This window comes from Lottia gigantea, assembly GCF_000327385.1.
Source record: "Lottia gigantea unplaced genomic scaffold LOTGIsca_1, whole genome shotgun sequence".
Taxonomy (NCBI): domain Eukaryota; kingdom Metazoa; phylum Mollusca; class Gastropoda; family Lottiidae; genus Lottia; species Lottia gigantea.
In genome coordinates, this window is record NW_008706746.1 from 2,053,999 (window position 1) to 2,075,858 (window position 21,860).

Below are 21,860 nucleotides of genomic sequence, written 5' to 3' on the forward strand. Positions count from 1 at the left end.
ATAAACAAAACAAAGTCTGTTTCTCACATGATATTACATGTAGAAACATCTCTAGGTATATTATTAAAGTCAAGTCATTGCCTGTTATCTAATGAACTAAGTGATTATTCTGTGTTTCAACATGATTTTGTATTGACTTTTCCTGTCTGGAACGAGTTCGTTATATATATTTAAACAAGTGAAATCATGTTATTTATTTATGTACCAGTCATGTTCATTAAAATTTCTTCTGCACTCTGCAGTAACAAGGTAACAATTTGTATTTTTTTTTTGTGAACAATAGAACCAATAAGCTTATAAATATAAATCTTATTCTTAAAGGGAGAGATTCACCATTGTGATGATTTGGGTCTTGAATATATGTAAATAGTCTTTCAGAAGTACAAGAAAAAAAAAAGTTGACATTTGAACATAACTTTAACTTTTAATTTAAACATTATGACTGATTAGCTTAGCAAAAAAAATCCTCTTTCTGAGATTAAGGTGCTATTTTTCAAGTGGATGGTGAACTGTCCCTTTCATAGATTCCATTGAGGTAAACATCTAATCAAGGTTAGATGATGATGATGATGATACTTCTTAGGTATTTTTCTTACTCAAATATTTTTTTCTTTCTATGATTCAATCCTTTTTATGATTTCAGAATTCAGAACTACTTGAAAAGTGAATAACAGAGATAAATATCCTAGGTAAATGTATAATTAGTTATTCGTATACTACTGTCTGACTACATTGAGCTCTGAATTGAATTTTTTCTTTCATTTCATAAATATTCAAAATAAAATTTTCATTGAATGCCATTTGTCTTAGAATGTCTTCGGGTCCATGGAAATATGAGGTTCAATGATTTTACATTTGAAATAAACACACTTTCCTCTCGGACTTTTCGGACTGAAAATTACTTTCTGTAAAATCATTTTTACATTTAATATTTTCACAGTGGTTAAGATTTTCATCAACCCAAAGACAATCTAAGACTCTAGTATTTTGTAGTTGGTATTTCAATTCATAGGAAAATGATTGTCGAAATTCAATTCAGAAAACATTGTATTCAGAGAGTAGTATATTTCAGAGTTGCTTTTAAAAAAAGATTTTTACAATATATGACATTTTCATACAGAAAACACAATTGGTGGTCATTTAAATTTACTATATTATAAGCAAAACCTATTGTCGAAGTATTATGGGGATAAAAATCTTCTCAAATATACTTGTATAGGCTGTCTATACTTGTCATACTATATATCATCCTTTACCACAATAATGAGATAAGGTAAATCAATAAAAACCTGTTGTAAAAGACTAGTAGTTCAGGTCAACCAGACTGCAAACAAGTTTAAACAAAGCCAACTAATCAATATCGATCAAAATCAATCACTGATCAGAGATCAATCAGCCAATAGCTATTGATTATGGACAAGTTTCAGACTTGAATTGGAAGATACCACTTGAGATTGAAGTGATCTGGCTTGGACTAGTCCGATATCTACCTGTAAGGAATGGGACAGGTAAGATAATTATAGAAATAGACTTTCCCACTGCCCAGGTAAATAAACTAGTCTCTATGAAATGGTAGAGTCTAAAAATTGGACTCTCCCAATCAATATTACCTGAATACAGATTTCCAATAACTGAATGATATTTGTTTTAACATGTTGTGGTCTATAATAAACCTAATAAGCCCCTTAATAAATAAAAGGATCTAGTAAATAGTCATTACTGATCTTGACCACTGATAAATTTAATTTTTCTCAACAGTTCATATTTATAGTAATATTTGTATATAATGACATCACTGTTTGTTTGGTAGGATTAAGACAGCTAGTACAGGTAATACGAGTCTCAATATTCTCATTCTTTCATTACAAAAAGGAAAAAACTTGTTAAATTCAATGAAACTTTCTTGAAGTATTAGAATCAAGTGGATAAAGTTCACCCAAGACACATTAAACATTTCCAGAAATCAAATTATGCCAGTTATATAATGTTTGAATATCAGTATAAAAATAGTTATGATAGTGTAAGAATATAATTATGGACATATATATTATCATATGTGTTTTCACTTTTTTTTTAAAGGTATACTACATCTTAGGATGACCAAAAAAATTGAAATTCTTTAAACTTGGTTAATATTAGTCTTTGTTCATCAGTGGATTTACCTGGTGTCATAACTACAACAGAAACCCTCTTTAATCCAATAATTCCATAAAACTAACTAAGTAATAATTCATTAAACTAGGTAATTTTGAAACATGTTTAGAATAATTACTTAGTTAATTGGATATATAATTATATAGATATTCTGTTCTTTAATATATACACTATATGACCAGGTTTGAGACATACAATTTATTGTCCATTCTAAAAGGTAGTATTCCTTTAGAGCATTGTCATTTTAAAAAGACATTAATAACAAATTTTAGTTTATCAACAGAAGCAATAGCTGGATTTTTTTCACACATTAACCTTGACAATTGATTTTTCCTTCAGAAACCTTTTTGAAGACAGTGGTGGACATTTCACTGACAAATTTAAAGATTAAAAATTTGATTTGGGAAAATGAGTTGCTATGATGATGACAATTTAGACTTTTCAAAAATTGGTAAAGAACTGAACTCTGCAGTAGAAGCAGATGAAAAATATAACAGAGAAAATGACGCTAAGTTCCGAGCTGTTCATCAAAAGGTGGCTTCTTACGATGAATTTCGAGATATAGTATTAGCTTCACATATTAAACCATTAGAAAAAGGAGATAGAATTAGTGAGTGTAAAATGAATCAACCGTGGAATTCTGTGGCTTTAAACACAGATAAAAGGGAGACATCTACAACTACAAATTCCACTATTGAGGTAATTAGACTAAGTTTAATAAATTATTCTTCTGTTCATTTAGTGAAATAATCTTTCAAAGAAAAATTAAGCTTAAAAATTTAAGATGGCTTTAGATAGCTTAGACTAACTTCCATAACAAAGGCTCCACATACATACTTTAATGATTAGTGAATGCTAATTTTGATCAGAGATAATTCATATTTCAGGAAGGAAAACGACTTCCCAAATCAGGATTAGAGTTTGCACAACAATGGAGAAGATTCTATAAAACTGAAGATGAACAATACCCGTATCTAATGGACATTGGTAGTGAACATTTGGCCAAAATCTTTCACACAGAAATAAGTTTTGGACTACTTGGTGAAATTCTTAAGGCTCTGTGTTTATTCAAGAAGGAAGATGCAACCAAGGTCATTGGTATTTTAGAAACTTTGTCCAAGGTCAATAGGTTCTCTTTAAGTATGCAATTTTTAAGTTCTGTAGAAAGAGACACATGTGTCAAATTATTTAAGAATTTACAATCCTGTGTTAGTGAAGATAGTGATCAGTTGACAGTATTGGTTCATTTACAGATATTGTATGGTGTTCAAAATTGATTAAAAAGTTGTATTTTCTTCCATCAAATATCTTTTTTTTTGTAGCAAAATAAATTCCTAACCTAATCTACAATCTATAAAATATGATATAACCTCTTTCGGTGAAAGCAATGCATCTTCCATATTGTAGATGAACCTTATCATCGTTATAAGTAATACTTAATCAGTATGAGTCTGTGTAGTTATAGACTTTTGTAAATTTTCAGAAAAGATCATAAATATGCAGTATGGTGACATCTGTCTGATCTCAGTCTGAATGTTGACAGATACCATTTTAGTGTTACATCCCTCATAGACAGAGGAATTCTACAAATTGCTCTCAATTTATCACAAAACTACTCAACACACATTAAAATCTTGTCCATTCTTAGGACTAATGCAATCTCCTTTACATTATTATTTTTCATTTTTCCTCATATACATACCAATTGAAAAAGTGATAAGTACCTGATAAATAATGTCTGTTTCAATATTTGTAAATTCTGTTAGGGGATGGTTGTCTGATAGATACATAGACTGAAAAATACAATTAGGATCATTATTCATAGTATATTTTACAAACAAATTATTGATATCTGCTTTAGTTTACTGTTTATTGTGGATACTCTGATGTTAAAAACCACTATTTTTTTATCAATTTCTTGAATTTGTTAGGCCCAATCAGCATAGTATCAGTGTATGCAATTGCAAGATTAGACATTTGAATTGATTGTATTAATGTCCAAATTGTGATGAATTTCAACCCAAAATGTTTAAAAATTGTTGTAAAGTACATGTCAGCTAATAGCAAGCACAAACAGTAGCCAATGATATCTATAAAGGTACAATTGACATTACTTGATCAGAACTGCCAGGAAAATAGTCAGGAAAGAACGTTGAGGTAGCAAGGGAGATAATTTGTGAAGATGGTATTTCTAAAAAACTTGTGATACTAGTTGATAAAAGATTTCCTAATATAGAATCAAACTCTTGTCTATCTTTCTCCATTAAATTTCCCAAAAATTCTGTGTTACCTGAAAAACACAAACCTTACCTAAATAACTATATCTAATTACTGAATATGTTTGGAATAATATACCTAAATAACTATATCTGAACATGTTTGGAATAACATACCTAAATAACTATATCTGAATCTATCAGGACCAACATACCTAAATAACTATATCTGAATATGTTTGGAATAACTTACCTAAATAACTATATCTGAATATGTTTGGAATAATATACCTAAATAACTATATCTAAATAGGTTTGGAATAACATACCTAAATAACTATATCTGAATATGTTTGGAATAACAAATAACTATATCTGAATATGTTTGGAATAACTTACCTAAATAACTATCTAAATATGTTTGGGATAACATACCTAAATAACTATATCTGAATATGTTTGGAATAACTTACCTAAATAACTATCTGAATATGTTTGGAATAACTTACCTAAATAACGATATCTGAATATATTTGGAATAACTTACCTAAATAACTATATCTGAATATGTTTGGAATAACTTACCAAAATAACTATATCTGAATATGTTTGGAATAACTTACCTAAATAACTATATCTGAATATATTTGGAATAACTTACCTAAATAACTATATCTGAATATATCAGGACTATGTAGGAGTTTATCTGTAAACACATTATCTAAAACCTGTGTGGTAACTGCAATATTATTTATACCAATTTGTTGGGTTTTGTTGTATAGTTTTTCTCCCATCATCTTATCACTTCTCAAACTGACAAATGTACTGTTTTTATAGTCTTGACTTAGGCTGGTGACTATTTCATCTAAAAATATGAAGATTAGTTCTAGTTTGAACAACCGTTTTCATATACACTGTTAAGCCCAACGCAGACGAGGAACATTTCTGTCGACGAACAAAAACATCGAACAAATATATTTGTTTTCCGTCATCCGCAGACGACAAACATAATTCCGCAGGCGACGAACATTAGCTCGAACAATACGCCAGTGCCACGGAAAATCACATGACCTCAAAATGGCGATGTCCAGAAGAAAATGTAAAATTGCGTTTGCTATATAGGATCATTTGGGTCAGTACCCGGATTCAACGTCGTAAAGAGCAGGGTGTGTTTGGCAACCCTGTAAATTTACCAGTTGTTTCCAGGGCTTGTGTTATTTCTTGCATCGCAGTGTACTTCTTGTTTCTATCTGAATAGTCAGGCGAAGAAATCATAAACAAACAGGCAAATTGCGACCACCTATCTACTAAAATCTGCTCTTTCTCCACAGTCCAAAATTTTGTGTTGGTGGATTCACTGGACGTCGCGATTTTGAGTGTCATGTGGTCTGGCTTCGATCGCTGATTGGTCTTTCGATAAATCTTCGGCGCTAATGTTCGTGGTTAACGCAGACGGCGAACAATTTTAAAAAAATCAAACATGTTTGATTTCACTAACAATTCTCACGAACATTTTTGTTCGTGTTTCTGTAATCTGCAGACGGTGAAAAAATGATCGAAACAAAATTTTTACGATTGTTCGTTTAAAATGTTCCTCGTCTGCGTTGGGCTTTAATAATAATTTTGTATAATCAAATATTTTACAACTATGTTGTCATTTTGTTATAATCTTTAAATAAAATATATATCAATATCATCCTTGAATAGTAGATGACACAAATAATATAATATCAAGTAAACAATTTTTTTTTAAATCATCTTTCATAGCACCTACCATTGTTATTGAAATCTATAAATAGAAACTGTTCATCTTTAATTTCAGATTTTAAATCATCTACTCTTTGCTGCAAGAAAAAACTTCATTTTACAAAATCATATTGTGACCACTGAGAATTATTCAAAATTTTTTTTTAAATCCTCCATACATGTGGAAAAAATTTATATTATAAATGTATGTGAACCATTGTCCCTCATGGTCCTTATAGTTTTCATTGCTTTCAGAATTCTTATTAATTCTAGTTTGATCATAGAAAACTACCCTGAACATAAACATTATGAAGAATTGTCTCCAATTTAACTTGAGATTAAAGAGAGGTAACTCCTACCTGTATAATACTGATGTCATCAACTTGTAATTGTAATTGTCGATGTATTAATGTTTGATTTGACCATAATATATTGATTGGACACATATCTCTAATTATTGGTAGCTTTAGATATTCCTTAAACAGAGAACTTCTGAAAAAAAAAAATCAAAATGGTAGCCAATTATCTCAGCTTGGATTCATAGAACAGACATTTCTCACAGTGTTCAATACTAGGCCTACAAAATGAGCTTTTGTGACATGAATTACAACCAATATATAGACATGTATATATATTCCTTGCAAATTGACGTGTATTCCCACATGTCACATGTCCATCAGGTTTAGGAACATAATTAGTAATATGTCTGTGAGAGTGAGTGAAATTTTATAACGAGTAATAATACCAACCTAGCAACAGGATGAAGTTTCAGAATTAAAATATATTGTAGACTTATTCCAGGTTGTAACAAATCTTGATCAATAATTACACCAGAATTATAATTATATTTCATAATACTACTGTCTGTACCCTTGCAGTTAGTTTGAATCTATTGATAGTAAAAATATATATGCATTAAACCTACAATAACTAATGGTATCAATATTACCAGTGTAGAGTCACAACCAGGAACAAGCAAACAGAGTCAAATCATTCTTGCCCTTGGTTGAAATAATATGATCTTCATTTTTATTTCTTTTATATTTTCAGTAAGTTTGTTACTTCAGAATCATAAGACCTTGTAGTGTCTGTCTGAATTACTAGGTGACATACAGGGGTTATTGGGAATAATGGCATGGCAGAGTGTGAACTTTATTACCTTTTTATTAAAAGAGTTCAACTGTATCAGAACTATGCTATTGTTATATGATCTGCTGTTAAAGATTTTTACGGGATAATAATCTGCTTGTACTATCTGTAGAGCTTGGTGTATCATTCCCTAGAAAATACAACATGAACATTAAATCCATGTTTCCTTTAAATCACCTACAAAATTGTTTCTCTTTTGTTTCTTGAATCAACACCAATTTAACGGCCTAATTTACCTATTTTAGTCCAATATAGTCCATAAATTCATTCTTTTTAGTCTCTGAATTCACTCTCTTTATTTCATGTGGCACATTCTTACAAACTTACATAAGTCTTCAAATTAATCCTTATCTTATCATATATTCAGAACCAGCTTTCCTTTGTCTCTGAATAGTTTGCTAAAGTCTCAGATAAGTTTACAAGTATTTTAGTACCTCTGGATATCTTACCTACCTGAACAGAATATTTTATACCAGTAGTGTTGTTATGGTCAATTGTCTTGAATTGTGCAACAATATCGAGTGCTTGTTGTAGATGGTAAACAGATGGTAACTCTAAAATAGTTGTTTTGGCTTGTGTTAATAATTTACCAAGATAAAGTAGAAAACCATGTCCTGTAGTTATCATATTGGTCAAGATGTCCATTCCTAAGATCTTAAACAAGAAGAATTCTTTGAAAACAAACTGCTGATATCTTCCTCATTTGAAACCCTTTTTTCTACACATCACTGGAATCTGTTCATAACTGAAACTTTTCAAACAAAGATTCTGACTTTTGCTAGAGCATAAGTGGTCTAGCCTGATGAAGGGATAGAAAACTGTCGTTGTGGAAAAGCCTTATAAATACCTGTAAATCTAACATCTGAGGTAGACTGTAGATTTGGTTTATTAGTGAAGAGTCCAACTTCGTATGAAATACTAAATTAGACCTGTGAGGTAGATTATCCCCCATATTTCTAAACAGAAAAACAGAATGAACATACATGATTATGTAATAATATGATTTATGAAGGCTAAAGTAAACTAAAATAGAAAAACTAAAAGGAAAAGGGGATAATTTGAAGAGTAAATGGAGATGTGGTGAAGACAAAAAGGGATAATTTGAAGACTAAGGGAGATGTGGTGAGACTAATGGGAGATATGGTGAGACTAATGGGAGATGTGGTGAAGACTAAAGGGAGATGTGGTGAAGACTAAAGGGAGATGTGGTGAAACTAAAGGGAGATGTGGTGAAACTAAAGGGAGATGTGGTGAAGACTAAAGGAAAGAGAAGTGTGGTTAAGACTAAATGGAGATGTGATGAAGAGTAAAGGAGATGTGGTGAAGACTATGGGACATGTGGTAAAGAAAAAAGGGGATAATTTGAAGACTGAAGGAGATAATTAGAAGACTTATGGAGATAATTTGAAGACTAAGGGAGATGTGGTAAGACTAATGGGAGATATGGTGAGACTAATGGGAGATGTGGTGAAGACTAAAAGGGGATAACTTGAAGATAAAAGGGAGATAATTTGAAAAATAAAATGAGGGTAATTGAAGCACATTACTTCTGATGACGACACGTGTATATTGTGTTGAAACATTATGTGCCCAACCTTATTAAAGAAGTGTGTTATATTCCATAATATTGTCTTGTGTTTTGTTAGAGGGTAATTGAGGACTAATGGGAGATAATTTTAAGACTAAGGACATAAATTAAAGACTAAATAATTAATAATTAATTAATTTATTCATTTTATTTGAAGACTAAAGGAGATAATTTGAAAACTAAATGGAGATTATTCAATGACTATAGGAATACATTTCAAAGACTAAAAGTGTTAAATGAAGAATAAAGGGAGATAAATTGAATATTAATGGGAATAATTTGAAGACTAAAGGGAGATAATTCGAAGACTGATTTGAATAATTTGAAGACTAAAGGAAGATAATTTGGAGAACGAAGATGGTAATTTGAAGACTAAAGGTGATCATTTGAAGACTAAAAGGGTGATAATTTGAAGAATAAAAGGGTTACATTGAAGACTAAAGGGAGATAATTGAAGATTAACGGGGATAATTTGAAGACTAAAGGAAGATAATTCTAAAACTGAATGGAATAATTTGAAGACTAAAGGAAGATAATTCTAAAACTGAATGGAATAATTTGAAGACTAAAGGAAGATAATTCTAAAACTGAATGGAATAATTTGAAGACTAAAGGAAGATAATTCTAAAACTGAATGGAATAATTTGAAGACTAAAGGAAGATAATTTGAAGAATGAAGAGGGTAATTTGAAGACTAAAGGGAGATAATTCGAAGACTGATTTGAATAATTTGAAGACTAAAGGAAGATAATTTGAAGAATAAAGAGGGTAATTTGAAGACTAAAGGGAGATAATTTGAAGACTGAAAGGGATAATTTGAAGGCTTTAGAATACAGTTTCTAGCATCAACAGGTATATAACTTACAAACATTTTTTGAAGTTATCTTGTTGAGGCACTATAGTTATAATACTAGCTAAAGGATACACCATGGACAGTTTACAACTCAACATACAATAGGCCTCTTCTCCTGGAAATATTAAGAAATAGAAATTCTAAATGTATTGTGATCCAGTATATTGGGCATCTAACTATAGACCTTAGTTAATAAAACTGTACATACCATAGATTAACACATCCCTCTTTCTGGTGTGACCCAATATATGGGGTATGTCTTTTCTAACCATGGACCATAGCTTATCAAACTCTTCTCCACTGTTTTGGAAATCTTTCTGCTAGAAAAAGGAATTTGGAATCAATGAATGATATAAAGGTATATTTGTATGAAATATATTTAAGATTTTTTATCATTAAAATATAATTATCTATAGATAACTGTGCTATTTATTAGGTTTAAATTTGGAAGAGTATAAAAATATCTGAAATTTTTTCAGTTTATTTGTTGGGGGTAGACCATCTGGTATATTTGACGAAATAATTTGACTTATAAAGGACTTACATTTGTAATTGAGCTCTTTCGAGATTTGTGACTAGAGTATCGTTCACCTTCAAAATAATTGCACAAATATATAATAAAACATGCACAAAAAAGAATTTCTATTACACACAATGCAATACATACAATATCTCAGTTCTTTATATATTAAAACCAATATCCTTTTGCTCTAGGATAAAAGATGTGAAATACTTGCTGAAGACATGAGAGTACAACCTGTAGATGTAGGACTATTTCTCCTTAAGATACATGTATTAACTGTAATATTAGATTGGAAACATCATCAGGGCCATATTTCCATTCAGTATGTGATATGAAATCAAGGAATATTTCTAGTTGGTGGATTGTTATATTAAAATGTTACTCACCCCCTGGTATAAGTTTGCGGGATTTCAAAAACCTATTGATGGAATTTTTGGTATGCTTAGATATTGATAATAAATTTCTCTGAAAAGATCGTGAGATAACGAATATCATTAAATGATCATTCCAAAACAAAAATGTTTACAAGCTAAAGTATTCTAGAAAAGTCCTCAAATTAACTGACTGGAATTAATTCTAAAATTACCTCAGTCTAGTGCAAAATATTAGCATATGTAGAGTATGAATGAAAAGGTCAGAATTCAACACATCTAGTGGCCAATATTCAATGTATTTTCTTTACATAGAAATAACATTATGCTAACCAATAAATCTGTATACTTTAATTCTGCTATTTATAACAGATATCATGGAAAGATTTGCACAGTTAGTTTTAAATTTTTGCATCTTTAATTTCGAGCCTGCATTCAGTATGGTGAGATTCTATTTTGATCTAAGTTAATGGCTGGAACTTATGTAATGGTAACTATTCTAGTGTTGCAAGCTTGTGATACCTAGTAATTTGAGCTGTCTTGCTAGACATGTGTGGCAAATACAGCCCTGGTGTTGTGAGTGAAGAAAGTTGAAGATTAAAGGGAGATAATTTGAACTAAAGTTGGTTTGGGGATTAAAGGGAGATAAATTCCTATTTATGAAATTTCTCTCGACTTGACAATATACATTGCAAACTAAGAAAAAAATGTTTATGTTAGAAATAAAAGATCATTACCTTTTTAAAAATGGGTCTTGGAGCATGTGATGTATTTAAATCTTTTTCTCTTAACTTGACCTTGTTCTTTAATACATTGAGTACACTATTCCTTGAAACCCTCAAGTTTGGTTCAATATGATTTAGTGGAATTGTATTGGAATTATTTCCTGGAAGAACTCTATTTTCCTGGAGTTTTTCAACTATTGATGATAGAGGAAATGTATCATTAATTCTTTTCCTTAATTTCAAATTATTTTGTGATTTGCTGGTTACTGGTTTAATGCCCTGGAGTCTATACCGTAATCTTGGTGCCCTTCTAGTTGGGTCTTCAAAAGATTCAGTCAAGTATAATAAGCCTAGTTGGACTTGTTTCTCTTCACGAGTTAAAACTGTATCAGTTATATCTTTTATGGTTTCGTAATAACTTTGCTGTATTTTTCCAACACCAGTTCTGACTTGTGGACCAGAATCATTTATAAGACTAGGTTTATTAATTTCTGCTGTTATGATTTCATTAGGAATTTTAATTGTTCCTGTTTTCTTCAACACATGTGTTTTTACCCAATTGACTTCATGATCTTGTTGTCTTTCACCATTCTGAATTAAGTCAAATGATGTAATATAATATGATATGAAGTCAATGATATTTCAAGTAGGCTTAAATACTGAACTGGATTAAACACATGATCATTGTCTTATTTTACAAATCTCCAATTATCTTTCAGCTCAACATGATGAAGTGATGTTCAAAAAACCTAGTCTCATTGTACGATTCTCAGTTTGGCAGGTCTTAAAAGATGTGCTTATTAATATTTCTTATAGTTCTACTTCTATCAACTAAAAATCCACAAATTTTGTGAAGAAACAAATGTTCTCTAGAACAAACTTGCAGTTAGACATTGTGGGAAATAGAATCAGACACAAGTGATAAATTGTTATCATACTTACCCAATTTGAGTGATATGTGATATATTCACCATCTAACATAATATTTCTAATATCATTATCAAACAAATCTTTCTTTAATAACTTTATTAGTAATTCTTCTAGACATTTCTCACTTATTACTGAAACATTTAATAATATTAAAGGGACAACCGTGCCATTCTTTTTGAGCCATCATACTTTAGTCTCAGAAACGGGAATCTTTTAGTTAAGCCAATCAGTAATAGTATTAACAGCTCAAAGTCAAAATATGAACCTTCAAATCCATTTGTGTCCAGAATGGTAAAGTGTTGACTCATCATTTTAAGATAATCTGAGCTATATAAAAAATAGTGAGTAAAATTCCTAGTTTGAGATATTTTTGAAGGAATTATGCGATTTTTGTACATTTCTAGTACTTCTGAAGACTATTTACATATTTTCAAGATTCAAATCAACCCCTCCAAAATGGCGCACCTGTCCCTTTAAGAGTCATTTATACCAGTTGTTTGTTGATAAATTGCAATCAATTTTCAGTATTTGTATATTACGTGAGATCCCAAATGCTAAAGGCTTAGCTGACAATACAAATAGAAGTTATAAAAGAGTTTGTCAAGTGAAATGAAGTTTTGAATCATGTTTTTTTATATGATGAGGTTTACATAAAAGAGGTTAAAACCAAAATTCATAATATTATTATCGTTCCTAATCTCTTTTGATAATGAAACACAAAGCAATACTAACCTGTATGATACAGTAAAATATCAAGGGGTATATAATTATCATTAATATTCTCTACAAGGGTTATATTTTGTTGATTGATAACTTTTGTATTGTTAAGACTGTATTCTAAATAACACTGAAATTATATAAAAAAAAAAACAACATTTATTAAGGTATCAAATTGAATTGTGTACAAATTTAACATTATAGTTGGGAGTCAACAACTTATATTCCCAGAGCTACTTACATCTTCACCTTGTTGATATTGAACACAGAAATGAGGGTGAAGTTGTCTCTGATGATTCTTTATGGTCACTTGTAAAACAAATCTCTCTTCATTCCACACCTGTATCTGTTTTATATCATAACACATCAATTTACCAGCTTTACATACTTCCTCTACCAATTCTTTTGGTCTTGGCCAAATGGCTTCAAAATATGATTGCTGAAACAACCAGTATAACTTGATATATTTCAACTTGCTTTAATCATGATTACAAATTATCTCCCTTTAGTCTTCAAAATTTGTACAAGAGTTGTACCATTAGTCTTCAAAAATAATGGCGAATATTGTTGACATTGCCTTAAAGATTTGTAAATCCCCGTCAGTCCTTAAAGTGTGAAAAAGAAAAAAGAAATAAATGAAGACATGTTTTTCACTTACCATTAAGCTATCAATGGACGAATCAACAAGAAATATCTCTTTTGAAACAGAGAATATCCTCACTAGTAATTGAATGAATTCGTGAGGAAGTAAATTCTCACTTAACTTAGCGACTTTGTTCAATATGACATTGCCAAATACAATCTGAAATTTATAAGAAGTTAGAAATGTAGATCCAATTTGCTTGTGAAGGGTTGCTCCTCGTCCATAATTAAGAATTTAAAATGATAAATATTTCACATAATTACAGACCTGTTGAAAATATGTTGTGAGCTGTAATGATGAGTAACAATAGAGAATCTTGGTTTTATAACTATCAGAAGAGTGCTAATTCAACTATCTTGTAAAAAAAAATCCCCTTGAAACGTGATACGACATTAATACCTGAGTTTGCATCTGGTGAGAAACCATAAAACTTTGTAATATTCATTACTTTTCAGTGGTAAAGATTCAATTATAAGAGTAACGTACCGGATATGTATGGAGTTTCTCAGTCCATGTTTGTATATTTTCAACATTAGCATGCCCCAAAAATTGATTCTTGTCTACTTGAGGAATATTATTCTCAGTGCAACTCAGAACTGTCTGACTATCTGTAAAACAGGATTGAAGCCGTTCTAATCAACAGGCTAACAATTCCAGCTTATATTGATCATTGTATCAGAATGACGTCATAGCCTGTAAGCTACATTTGAAATCAAATGGCTTCATCTTGATGCTGATACCACATTAGCTGAATTATCCTCAGTTTTGAGACTGTGCAATTTATGAAGCGAGAATGCATTTGAAATCAGATATAACATTTTTATATAAACTGTTTCAACAGGATAAGATATATAAGAATCTGGTCTAACCTGTTAGTAAAGTCAGTACGGTTTTGTTTGTATCTACAGAAGCATCAAAACTCGTCTGACAACCACCAATTTCAACTATGCTTCCTGATCCGATTTTAAATTTTAAAGTTTTCCAGAAACTTCTAAGCTTCATGGATGTTGTTTCTAAAGAGAAAATTGAGATGCTCAATATCCATTGTAGATACATTTCTATCTTCATTGGAATTGGCAGGAACCATGTAGACCAAAGTGGAATAAGGAAAACTAGTGGTATATCTTCTCTTCAAGTGAACTTTTGAGTGTGAGAAAGTTAGATTGGCTTATACTCGCTTTCAGAATTTTGCCCGAATATTGGAATATGCTATAGGCTACCTATGCAAATAATTTGTATTTCAAATACTTATCGGTATATGCCTCTATAGAGTTTGTTATGAAAATGGAATTAAAAATTTCCTCCAAAAGTTTTACGGAGGTTATTTCTTACCAGAAGCATCCTGAAGGTTACCATGGTGATACATTGACCAGAACGATTCCACGGTGTTCAGGGTAACATTTTTCTTCACTGGCTGAAAATGAATGTGGTAGCCTTCCAATGTTTTAAGAAGTTGAAGAGTTGAAAGTACGTCGTCTAAATATTTGCTTTACATGCTCAATTTCAACGGTTCACCGTATAGCAATGTCGACTCTTCGCCGGTCTTGGGGGACGGGAAGTTGGGGTGGTAGATGGACAAGATATTTATATTAAGACCCTGTCAAACTTTTTCATTCTTTGACAAAAAGTTAACTTTAGAAATTTATAATCACGCCGAAAATTTGAGAAAGACCATATTATTAAGTAAATTTTCGTGGTGAAGAAGTGGAAAAGCTGCGCATTGACAATATTGTTTATATAACCAACCTTTTCTTTATCATGTCTACTGGTCCATTTAAAGTTCTGAAAGGCCAATCTAATATCCGAAGCAGACAGATCTTTGTTGGTATCGAAATAATCCTTCGTGTCATCCCTGTAATTTTCTGTGGCTCCAGATTCACTTTCTAGTTTTTGAGATCCTCTTTGATTCCTTGCTCCTGAGAGTCCACATAAAATTGTTATCAGGATAGCAAAATACATTTGTTGATCGAGATATGTTCTCCAGTCAGGTATTACTATGTATGACTTGCTTCAGGATTTTTCATCAATTATTTATTAATGAATGCTATGACTCTAATTCGTCCTGGATGCAACAGCCTATCCGATTGCACTTTCGTCCCATATACACTTGATTGGAAAGTGAAATTAAGGGTATACGTGACCATTATTTCAAATATGCCGTACGACTCATCATCATAGTCAAATAAACTTTCTTAACGGATGTATAAAAAACACATTAAGCTTATAAACGGTATTCTATAAAGTGTATTATTTCACAAAACCGATTAAGATGCTCTGTCAATTTTTAGTCTGTCTATAAAAGTGTCAATTTAGTCAAGGATTGAAATTTCTCAGTGGTTATCGGCATATTAATCTTACACTGAAATTCAACCTTTATCTTGTGATCAAATTGTGGACGTATCATTGTTTATTCAATATTGATAACAAGATTGATATCACATTGAATTGAATTGTAATGAAGTTTTACGTCTTACTTTTCTGCATCCTTTGCCTAGGTTGTATATACTTGCTAAAATATAAATTGTCCTGTAAAAAACAATTTTGGTTAGATTGTGTCCACTGTTTGATACCGTTGCCACCTTAACCCTTCAAATTTCATTTTGAAAAAAAAAACCTCTCAGATTATTTCTTTAATTCAACACAATCAATAAAGTGACATGTTCATGTTATCAGGTTCGTATAGGCTACTATAGAGAGGAAAATAATTCAATAGGTAAAAAATGAATAATAGACCTGTATGGATGAAAATGAATTAGATTGAACAATTTATTACACCTAATTTTAGTTTTATCTAATCAAGTTTAAGTTTCATTCCTATTTCATAAAAATTCGGTAGCAATTTTTTTAAAGGGACAGCTGAGCCATTTTGGGGGGTTGAATTGAGTCTTGAATAATTATGTAAATAGTCTTCAAAAGTACTAGAAATGTACGAAAATCGCATAATTCCTAGGAATTCCTATTTCTGTAGATGTCTTTTCTGTATTAGGCTATGGCAGGGTCTCAAAAAAAAAAGAAAAAAAAGACGACTCGTCTTTTTAATTTTCAAACTTGGTTAATTTTGGTTAGCCTTCACATGAATTTGAAGTTTAGTGTGGCGCAGCTGTCCCTTTTTACATCAATGTTCCAGTTGTCGAATTCAGATCCATCTTGCCAATGTTATAGAGACCGCAGAGAGTTATCGTCGAGATAAATTTTATAGCTAATCTAAGGAAATCTTTGATTGCAAAGGGAGTCATTTTGAATCTTAAAATACAATGCGATAGGCTACCAATAAAATTGAACCTTGCTTTGTATGGATTCTAGAGCGTACACCAAAAAGTGATTAAAGGGAAAGAACTCGTGAAATAGAATATTAATCTGACGAGTCCCTGTGGTGCCCTGTGATAAACATTGATGACGTGGATATCGAATTTTGATTGGACGAGGAAACCGGATGTGTCTTGATAATCTACTCTACCTAGTAAACGTCAGAACATCAACATGGCAGACAGCATGGCAGAGCAAGCTTCTACAATAAATGCAACTTTCAATGAAACTGCGGCAAATGGAACCGCAAAGGTTCCTGCAACTCCCGAAGGAATGGCCATGGCATACACGAGTTTGTTTTTGATGGCCATCTTACCTATATTTTTTGGTTCTTTCCGCTCAGTAAAGTACCATAAGGAACAGAAGGTGAGCTATGCAGTAAGTATTATGCCGTTTATTTATGCCATGGTGATGATGGTTTTTTCACTTTCAAAATGTCAAACGCAGTTTGTAGTAATTTGTTTACATTAAGTAAATATTCTGGAAAGAATTTTGGTCTTGAGAATAGACTGCCTAGTTCACAAAATGATAAATTTTTAGTAAATATGGCATTACTCTTTCCATATGTCATTCTGTCTGACCACACAGTCACAGAACACAATATGAAGATGTTTACAGCCAATCATATTTGAATGAATTAATGAACTTCAAAACTGTTTGTGGCAATGAAAGGTTACTGGGGAAATTTGACAGAAAGGTATTGTTTATTTTAAAAGCTAATTCATGAATGAACTCTTAAGAAATTCCAAAATAATGACAATGAAATTCATATTTTAGGAATCTGGAGAAAAGCCAGAAACTATGTCATCAAAAGATGCTGCTATGTTTCCAGTGATTGCCAGTTGTACATTGTTTGGAATTTACATAGTCTTTCAGGTTGGTATTGATACATTTTTGATGAAAATACAAATCTTTAACTTAAATTGATTCTAGAGTCAGGCTGTTATAAAAAAAATCCAGTTTCTCATACCGGTAAATTTTCTTGTTTTTCAGATATTTTCTAAAGAATATATCAATTTATTGTTAGCTGTGTATTTCTTCTTTTTGGGTGTTTTGGCTCTTGCCCATATTGCTAGGTAAGTTTGAACAAATATGTGATGTGAAGAAGACCCGCAGTTCATGTTGTTTACCTCTTTGAAGCATGCGAATACCAGTAAATAGGAAACATACCAATATTCTCTAAATTTTGTTTACCGGTATCCCTTAAACCAGGAAGTAGAAGTCATTAGTTATAATATGGAACTTTGATTTTTTTATTTTGAATATCTTCACTGACAGCATCATAGTCCATACATGGACAAAACATTTTGACTGGTGGCTTGACTTGAAATAATTCTTCTATGAAGCTTGTGATATTTATTTTTTAAATATTCTTCCTTTCAGTCCTATTGTATCTAAGTTAATTCCAGAAGCCTTCCCTAATAAAGAATATCATCTTATATTTACTCAAGGGGTTAAAGAAAAGAAAGAAGGTGGGTGCAATGTCTATGGGCTTTTTGAAAATATGAGATAAGTATCAGAAGTTTTTACTTAGTAGCTCTGTTGCTAATCCCAATTGCTTAAATATACATATAAACTTGTTAGATTACAACTAAAACATATACATCAGAAAACAAAAAAAAGATACAAAATTGTAATCTAATTGTAATTAGATTGGAATATTACGTAAGGCATTATATGCTTGAGATACACTACATAATAATGTAACTCTGGCAATTCATTTGCCATCTGTTTCCATGTTAAATCTCAAAATTCAACCTTTTTAAAATATTACCAGAAATCTTGTTAAAACCACTTCATTTTATCAACGTCCTTGTTACATTGTAATTTTTACTGAAATAGGGTCTTTCTATGCTTAGATAAAGAGATGATAACCATATATTTTTAAATTTCAGAATTAATGAACTATGAGTTTGATCGTAAAGATATACTATGTTTAGCTGGCTGTGCTGTTATTGGTATCTGGTATCTTGTTAAAAAGGTGTGTTCTCATCTTTGATTACATGACATGCCGATTAATATAGATTATTTAAAAGGTTTGATGTGTGGCATCGTATCGTTGATATGGGTTAAGCCGTCTTATTAGCCAGTATTAAACTAAGTTATTTGTTCGGATAAGCTGAAATTTTGTTGGCAAGACAGCAGGGACAATTTTGATTGGACGATGTTCAGTTATGGAGACATATTTTCTTTAACTTGTATTACCACGGTCTCTAAGAAGTATGACAATTTGGGGGTTGGTTTGGAGAAGATAAATGTGATGATTAATAAAACAAATGATACTATGTTCTTCAAAATCTTGCTACATTCCTTTACCTGGCTTTTTAGACTCTGTGGGAACTAATTCTAACTACTGCAAATAAAATGTGATATGTGAAAGAAGTTTATTCTATTAAAGTATGCCTTGCTTATTTGTTCTTTCAGCATTGGATTGCCAATAATTTGTTTGGGTTAGCTTTTGCTGTTAATGGTGTAGAAATTTTATCATTAAATAAAGTCAGTACTGGATGTATATTATTAGGTGGTCTTTTTGTTTATGATATCTTTTGGGTAAGTAAAATTATCATTTTCTCTCTCCTAGATTTCTTCCTCTTTAGGCAGTTTATACCCCCTTGCTGAATGCAGTGTAAATAATAGTCTCTTGTGGTTAGTGAAAAGGATTCCTGAAATTGAATATAAGCTAAATTGAGTGATCTAACGAGTGTGTTGGATCTAACATTGCCTAGTGAAGTAGATGAACTCTTTAAACAGGAGTAAATTCCTGTTTAGAATTAGGTTGTAAGACAAACCCTGTTCACATTACATGCAAATGATTAATAGTAAAATTGTTATTGTTAGGTATTTGGTACCAATGTTATGGTTACAGTTGCTAAATCCTTTGATGCACCAATTAAATGTAAGTTTGAATTTTCTACATCTTGATTAAATATTTTGATACAATGAAAGACTAGGGTGATAATGGAAGAAAAATACAGAGGTGCAATTTCACACTTTCAGGTGGTGTACAGGCATGGAGCAAATTTTCCATAACAAATTATATTTGATTTGATATTTAGTATCTTTTAGTGACCTCCACTCTCAGATTTAAATCATATCTTTGTTTTCAATTTAAGTAGTTGAATCCTTATTTTATAATTGCTTATTATGAATATATTTTCAGTGGTGTTCCCTCAAGATTTGTTAGAGAAGGGATTAGCAGCTAATAATTTTGCTATGTTAGGTTTAGGTGATATTGTTATACCTGGTATATTTATAGCCCTTCTTCTGAGATTTGATCTGAGGTAAGTCATGGTGCAGCTTTACTTTATATTATTTATGTAAGAAATGGATATTGAGAATGTCAACAAGAACTATGACAAGTGGCAAATACACCAGTAAGTTAACTAATACAACATCACAGAATAAAGGATGGCTTAAACCACACATCTCTTAAATAGGAAAATCCTATGAAATTTACTATCCAACATGCTTTTCCACAAGATGTCTTCTAAATGTGAATTTAATTGCTATCAGCCCATTTAGTATACATTTGTGTTTTATGTAATTACAACTGTTATGTTCTTTAATTTTTCAGTTCTTCATCAAAAGTTAAAAGTAAAACATATTTCTATGCTGGTTTTATTGCTTATATTCTTGGTTTAGGAACAACAATCTTTGTCATGCATTTCTTTAAACATGCTCAGGTAATGATTAGTTTCAATTTATTTAACTTGTGAGATAGTATTGTTTTAAACGTAGTATTTATTCAAGGAGTACATCACACCCGCCACATTCTTATAAATATTAGTGCAGAAAAATGCATTCCTTGAACAGAGAAAGCATAATGTTGTGTTAGCAAATGTGTCTTCTGTGTGTCCTGCAGTTTGAAACCTTGACGTCAAAGAAAGGTTTGATAAATTCAAATTGAATACACCCACAAAAGTACTTTATGAATGTACAGAAAACTCTGCTCATCTTTCTTTTGCTGAAATATAATCTTGAACATTATCTTTTATAATTTCAGCCTGCATTGTTATACCTTGTTCCAGCCTGTGTTGGTATCCCAGTATTTGTTGCTCTGGTCAAAGGAGATGCTAAAGCAATGTTTTTGTAAGTTTTTTCTTATTGATAATATTCTTAACATACTAAGAAAGATTTTGTGAACAAGTCCAACATGAAAGTGTTGTTATTGAATGATTAGACGTTACTTGACTTTTGTAGGTATGAAGATCATGCAGAGAAGAAAGAGGAGGAGAAATCAAGTGACAAGAAAAAAGATGGCAGTAAAAAGACAAACTAATCAAAATTGAACATTTGTGGATTCAGACATTTTAAGGATATTTCTTTTTATCTCAACTTAATTGCTAAAAGTTAGTAGCTGAAAACAAAAGTTGTGGAAACCCAAAGTTCAATTTTTTTGTTTGATGTATGTATGTTAAAGATAGTGTGAGTACTGTGTCAAAGACTGCTGAATTATCAAATTAAACTCATATTGAAGGAATTAAATCAACCAGTGTCATCTAAGCTCCAAATTTGACCTTATAATTAGTATCTATTACAAAATATTTGTATCACATAGGAATTCTTCTTGTCAAATTTATTTGTTATGAATATTTATCATGTTTTCATTTATCATGGTTACTTTCATTTTATCATTTGAAAATTGGGTAAATTTTATGTAAATTTGTTCTATATTTATTAAGATTAATTTTAAAGTGGTCCCTTGAAGCTGGGTCCAAATTTAACACCAATTCAGCTTCTACAATACATTTCTATTATAAAGTTAAAATATTTTTTTAGATTGAATTAAAAGAATTTACACCCTCATTTTGCACCTTTTCCAGTTGTTGAAAGGAGTCTAAAATCATGAAAATAAAGTATTCATTTTAAAGATGTAAATGACCACTACCACATGAAAACTCCTGTGGTATTGACACATTAGGTTGGAATTTTCCCCAAG

The 21,860-nt window shown here is 31.0% G+C and overlaps 3 protein-coding genes across 3 annotated transcripts; 2 read left to right on the top strand and 1 right to left on the bottom strand.

Annotated features, from left to right (window-relative positions):
• The first annotated feature begins 96 nt into the window (after nt 1-96).
• On the top strand, nt 97-3,452 carry LOTGIDRAFT_180956 (hypothetical protein). Its single transcript, XM_009045484.1, has 4 exons — nt 97-249; nt 644-689; nt 2,494-2,853; nt 3,042-3,452. The coding sequence occupies exons 3-4, from the start codon at nt 2,563-2,565 to the stop codon at nt 3,429-3,431; spliced, it is 681 nt and encodes a 226-aa protein (XP_009043732.1). The 5' UTR covers nt 97-249; nt 644-689; nt 2,494-2,562; the 3' UTR covers nt 3,432-3,452.
• A 2,564-nt stretch (nt 3,453-6,016) lies between these two features.
• On the bottom strand, nt 6,017-15,574 carry LOTGIDRAFT_151996 (hypothetical protein; the record flags this gene model as incomplete). Its single annotated transcript, XM_009045485.1, has 19 exons — nt 6,017-6,039; nt 6,145-6,214; nt 6,476-6,608; nt 6,866-7,005; nt 7,276-7,395; nt 7,719-7,919; nt 8,113-8,221; nt 9,719-9,821; nt 9,915-10,026; nt 10,251-10,297; nt 10,616-10,694; nt 11,338-11,916; nt 12,268-12,386; nt 12,988-13,102; nt 13,214-13,411; nt 13,631-13,774; nt 14,102-14,223; nt 14,948-15,029; nt 15,362-15,574. The coding sequence occupies 19 exons, from the start codon at nt 15,572-15,574 to the stop codon at nt 6,017-6,019; spliced, it is 2,709 nt and encodes a 902-aa protein (XP_009043733.1).
• Nucleotides 15,575-17,107: 1,533 nt separating this feature from the next.
• LOTGIDRAFT_102125 (hypothetical protein) lies at nt 17,108-21,014 on the top strand (the record flags this gene model as incomplete). The annotated part of the gene is made up of 10 exons (XM_009045486.1): nt 17,108-17,287; nt 17,699-17,797; nt 17,915-17,997; nt 18,305-18,393; nt 18,817-18,902; nt 19,346-19,471; nt 19,760-19,817; nt 20,082-20,202; nt 20,496-20,604; nt 20,925-21,014. 10 exons carry the CDS (start codon nt 17,108-17,110, stop codon nt 21,012-21,014), a joined length of 1,041 nt encoding a protein of 346 aa, XP_009043734.1.
• Between the last annotated feature and the right edge of the window lie 846 nt (nt 21,015-21,860).

Excerpts from the sequence above, each read along its gene's own strand:
- LOTGIDRAFT_180956 (XM_009045484.1), top strand. The coding sequence starts at position 2,563 with ATGAGTTGCTATGATGATGACAATTTAGACTTTTCAAAAATTGGTAAA. Across the intron at positions 2,854-3,041 it reads CTACAAATTCCACTATTGAG|GAAGGAAAACGACTTCCCAA; the intron begins GTAATTAGACTA and ends TTCATATTTCAG.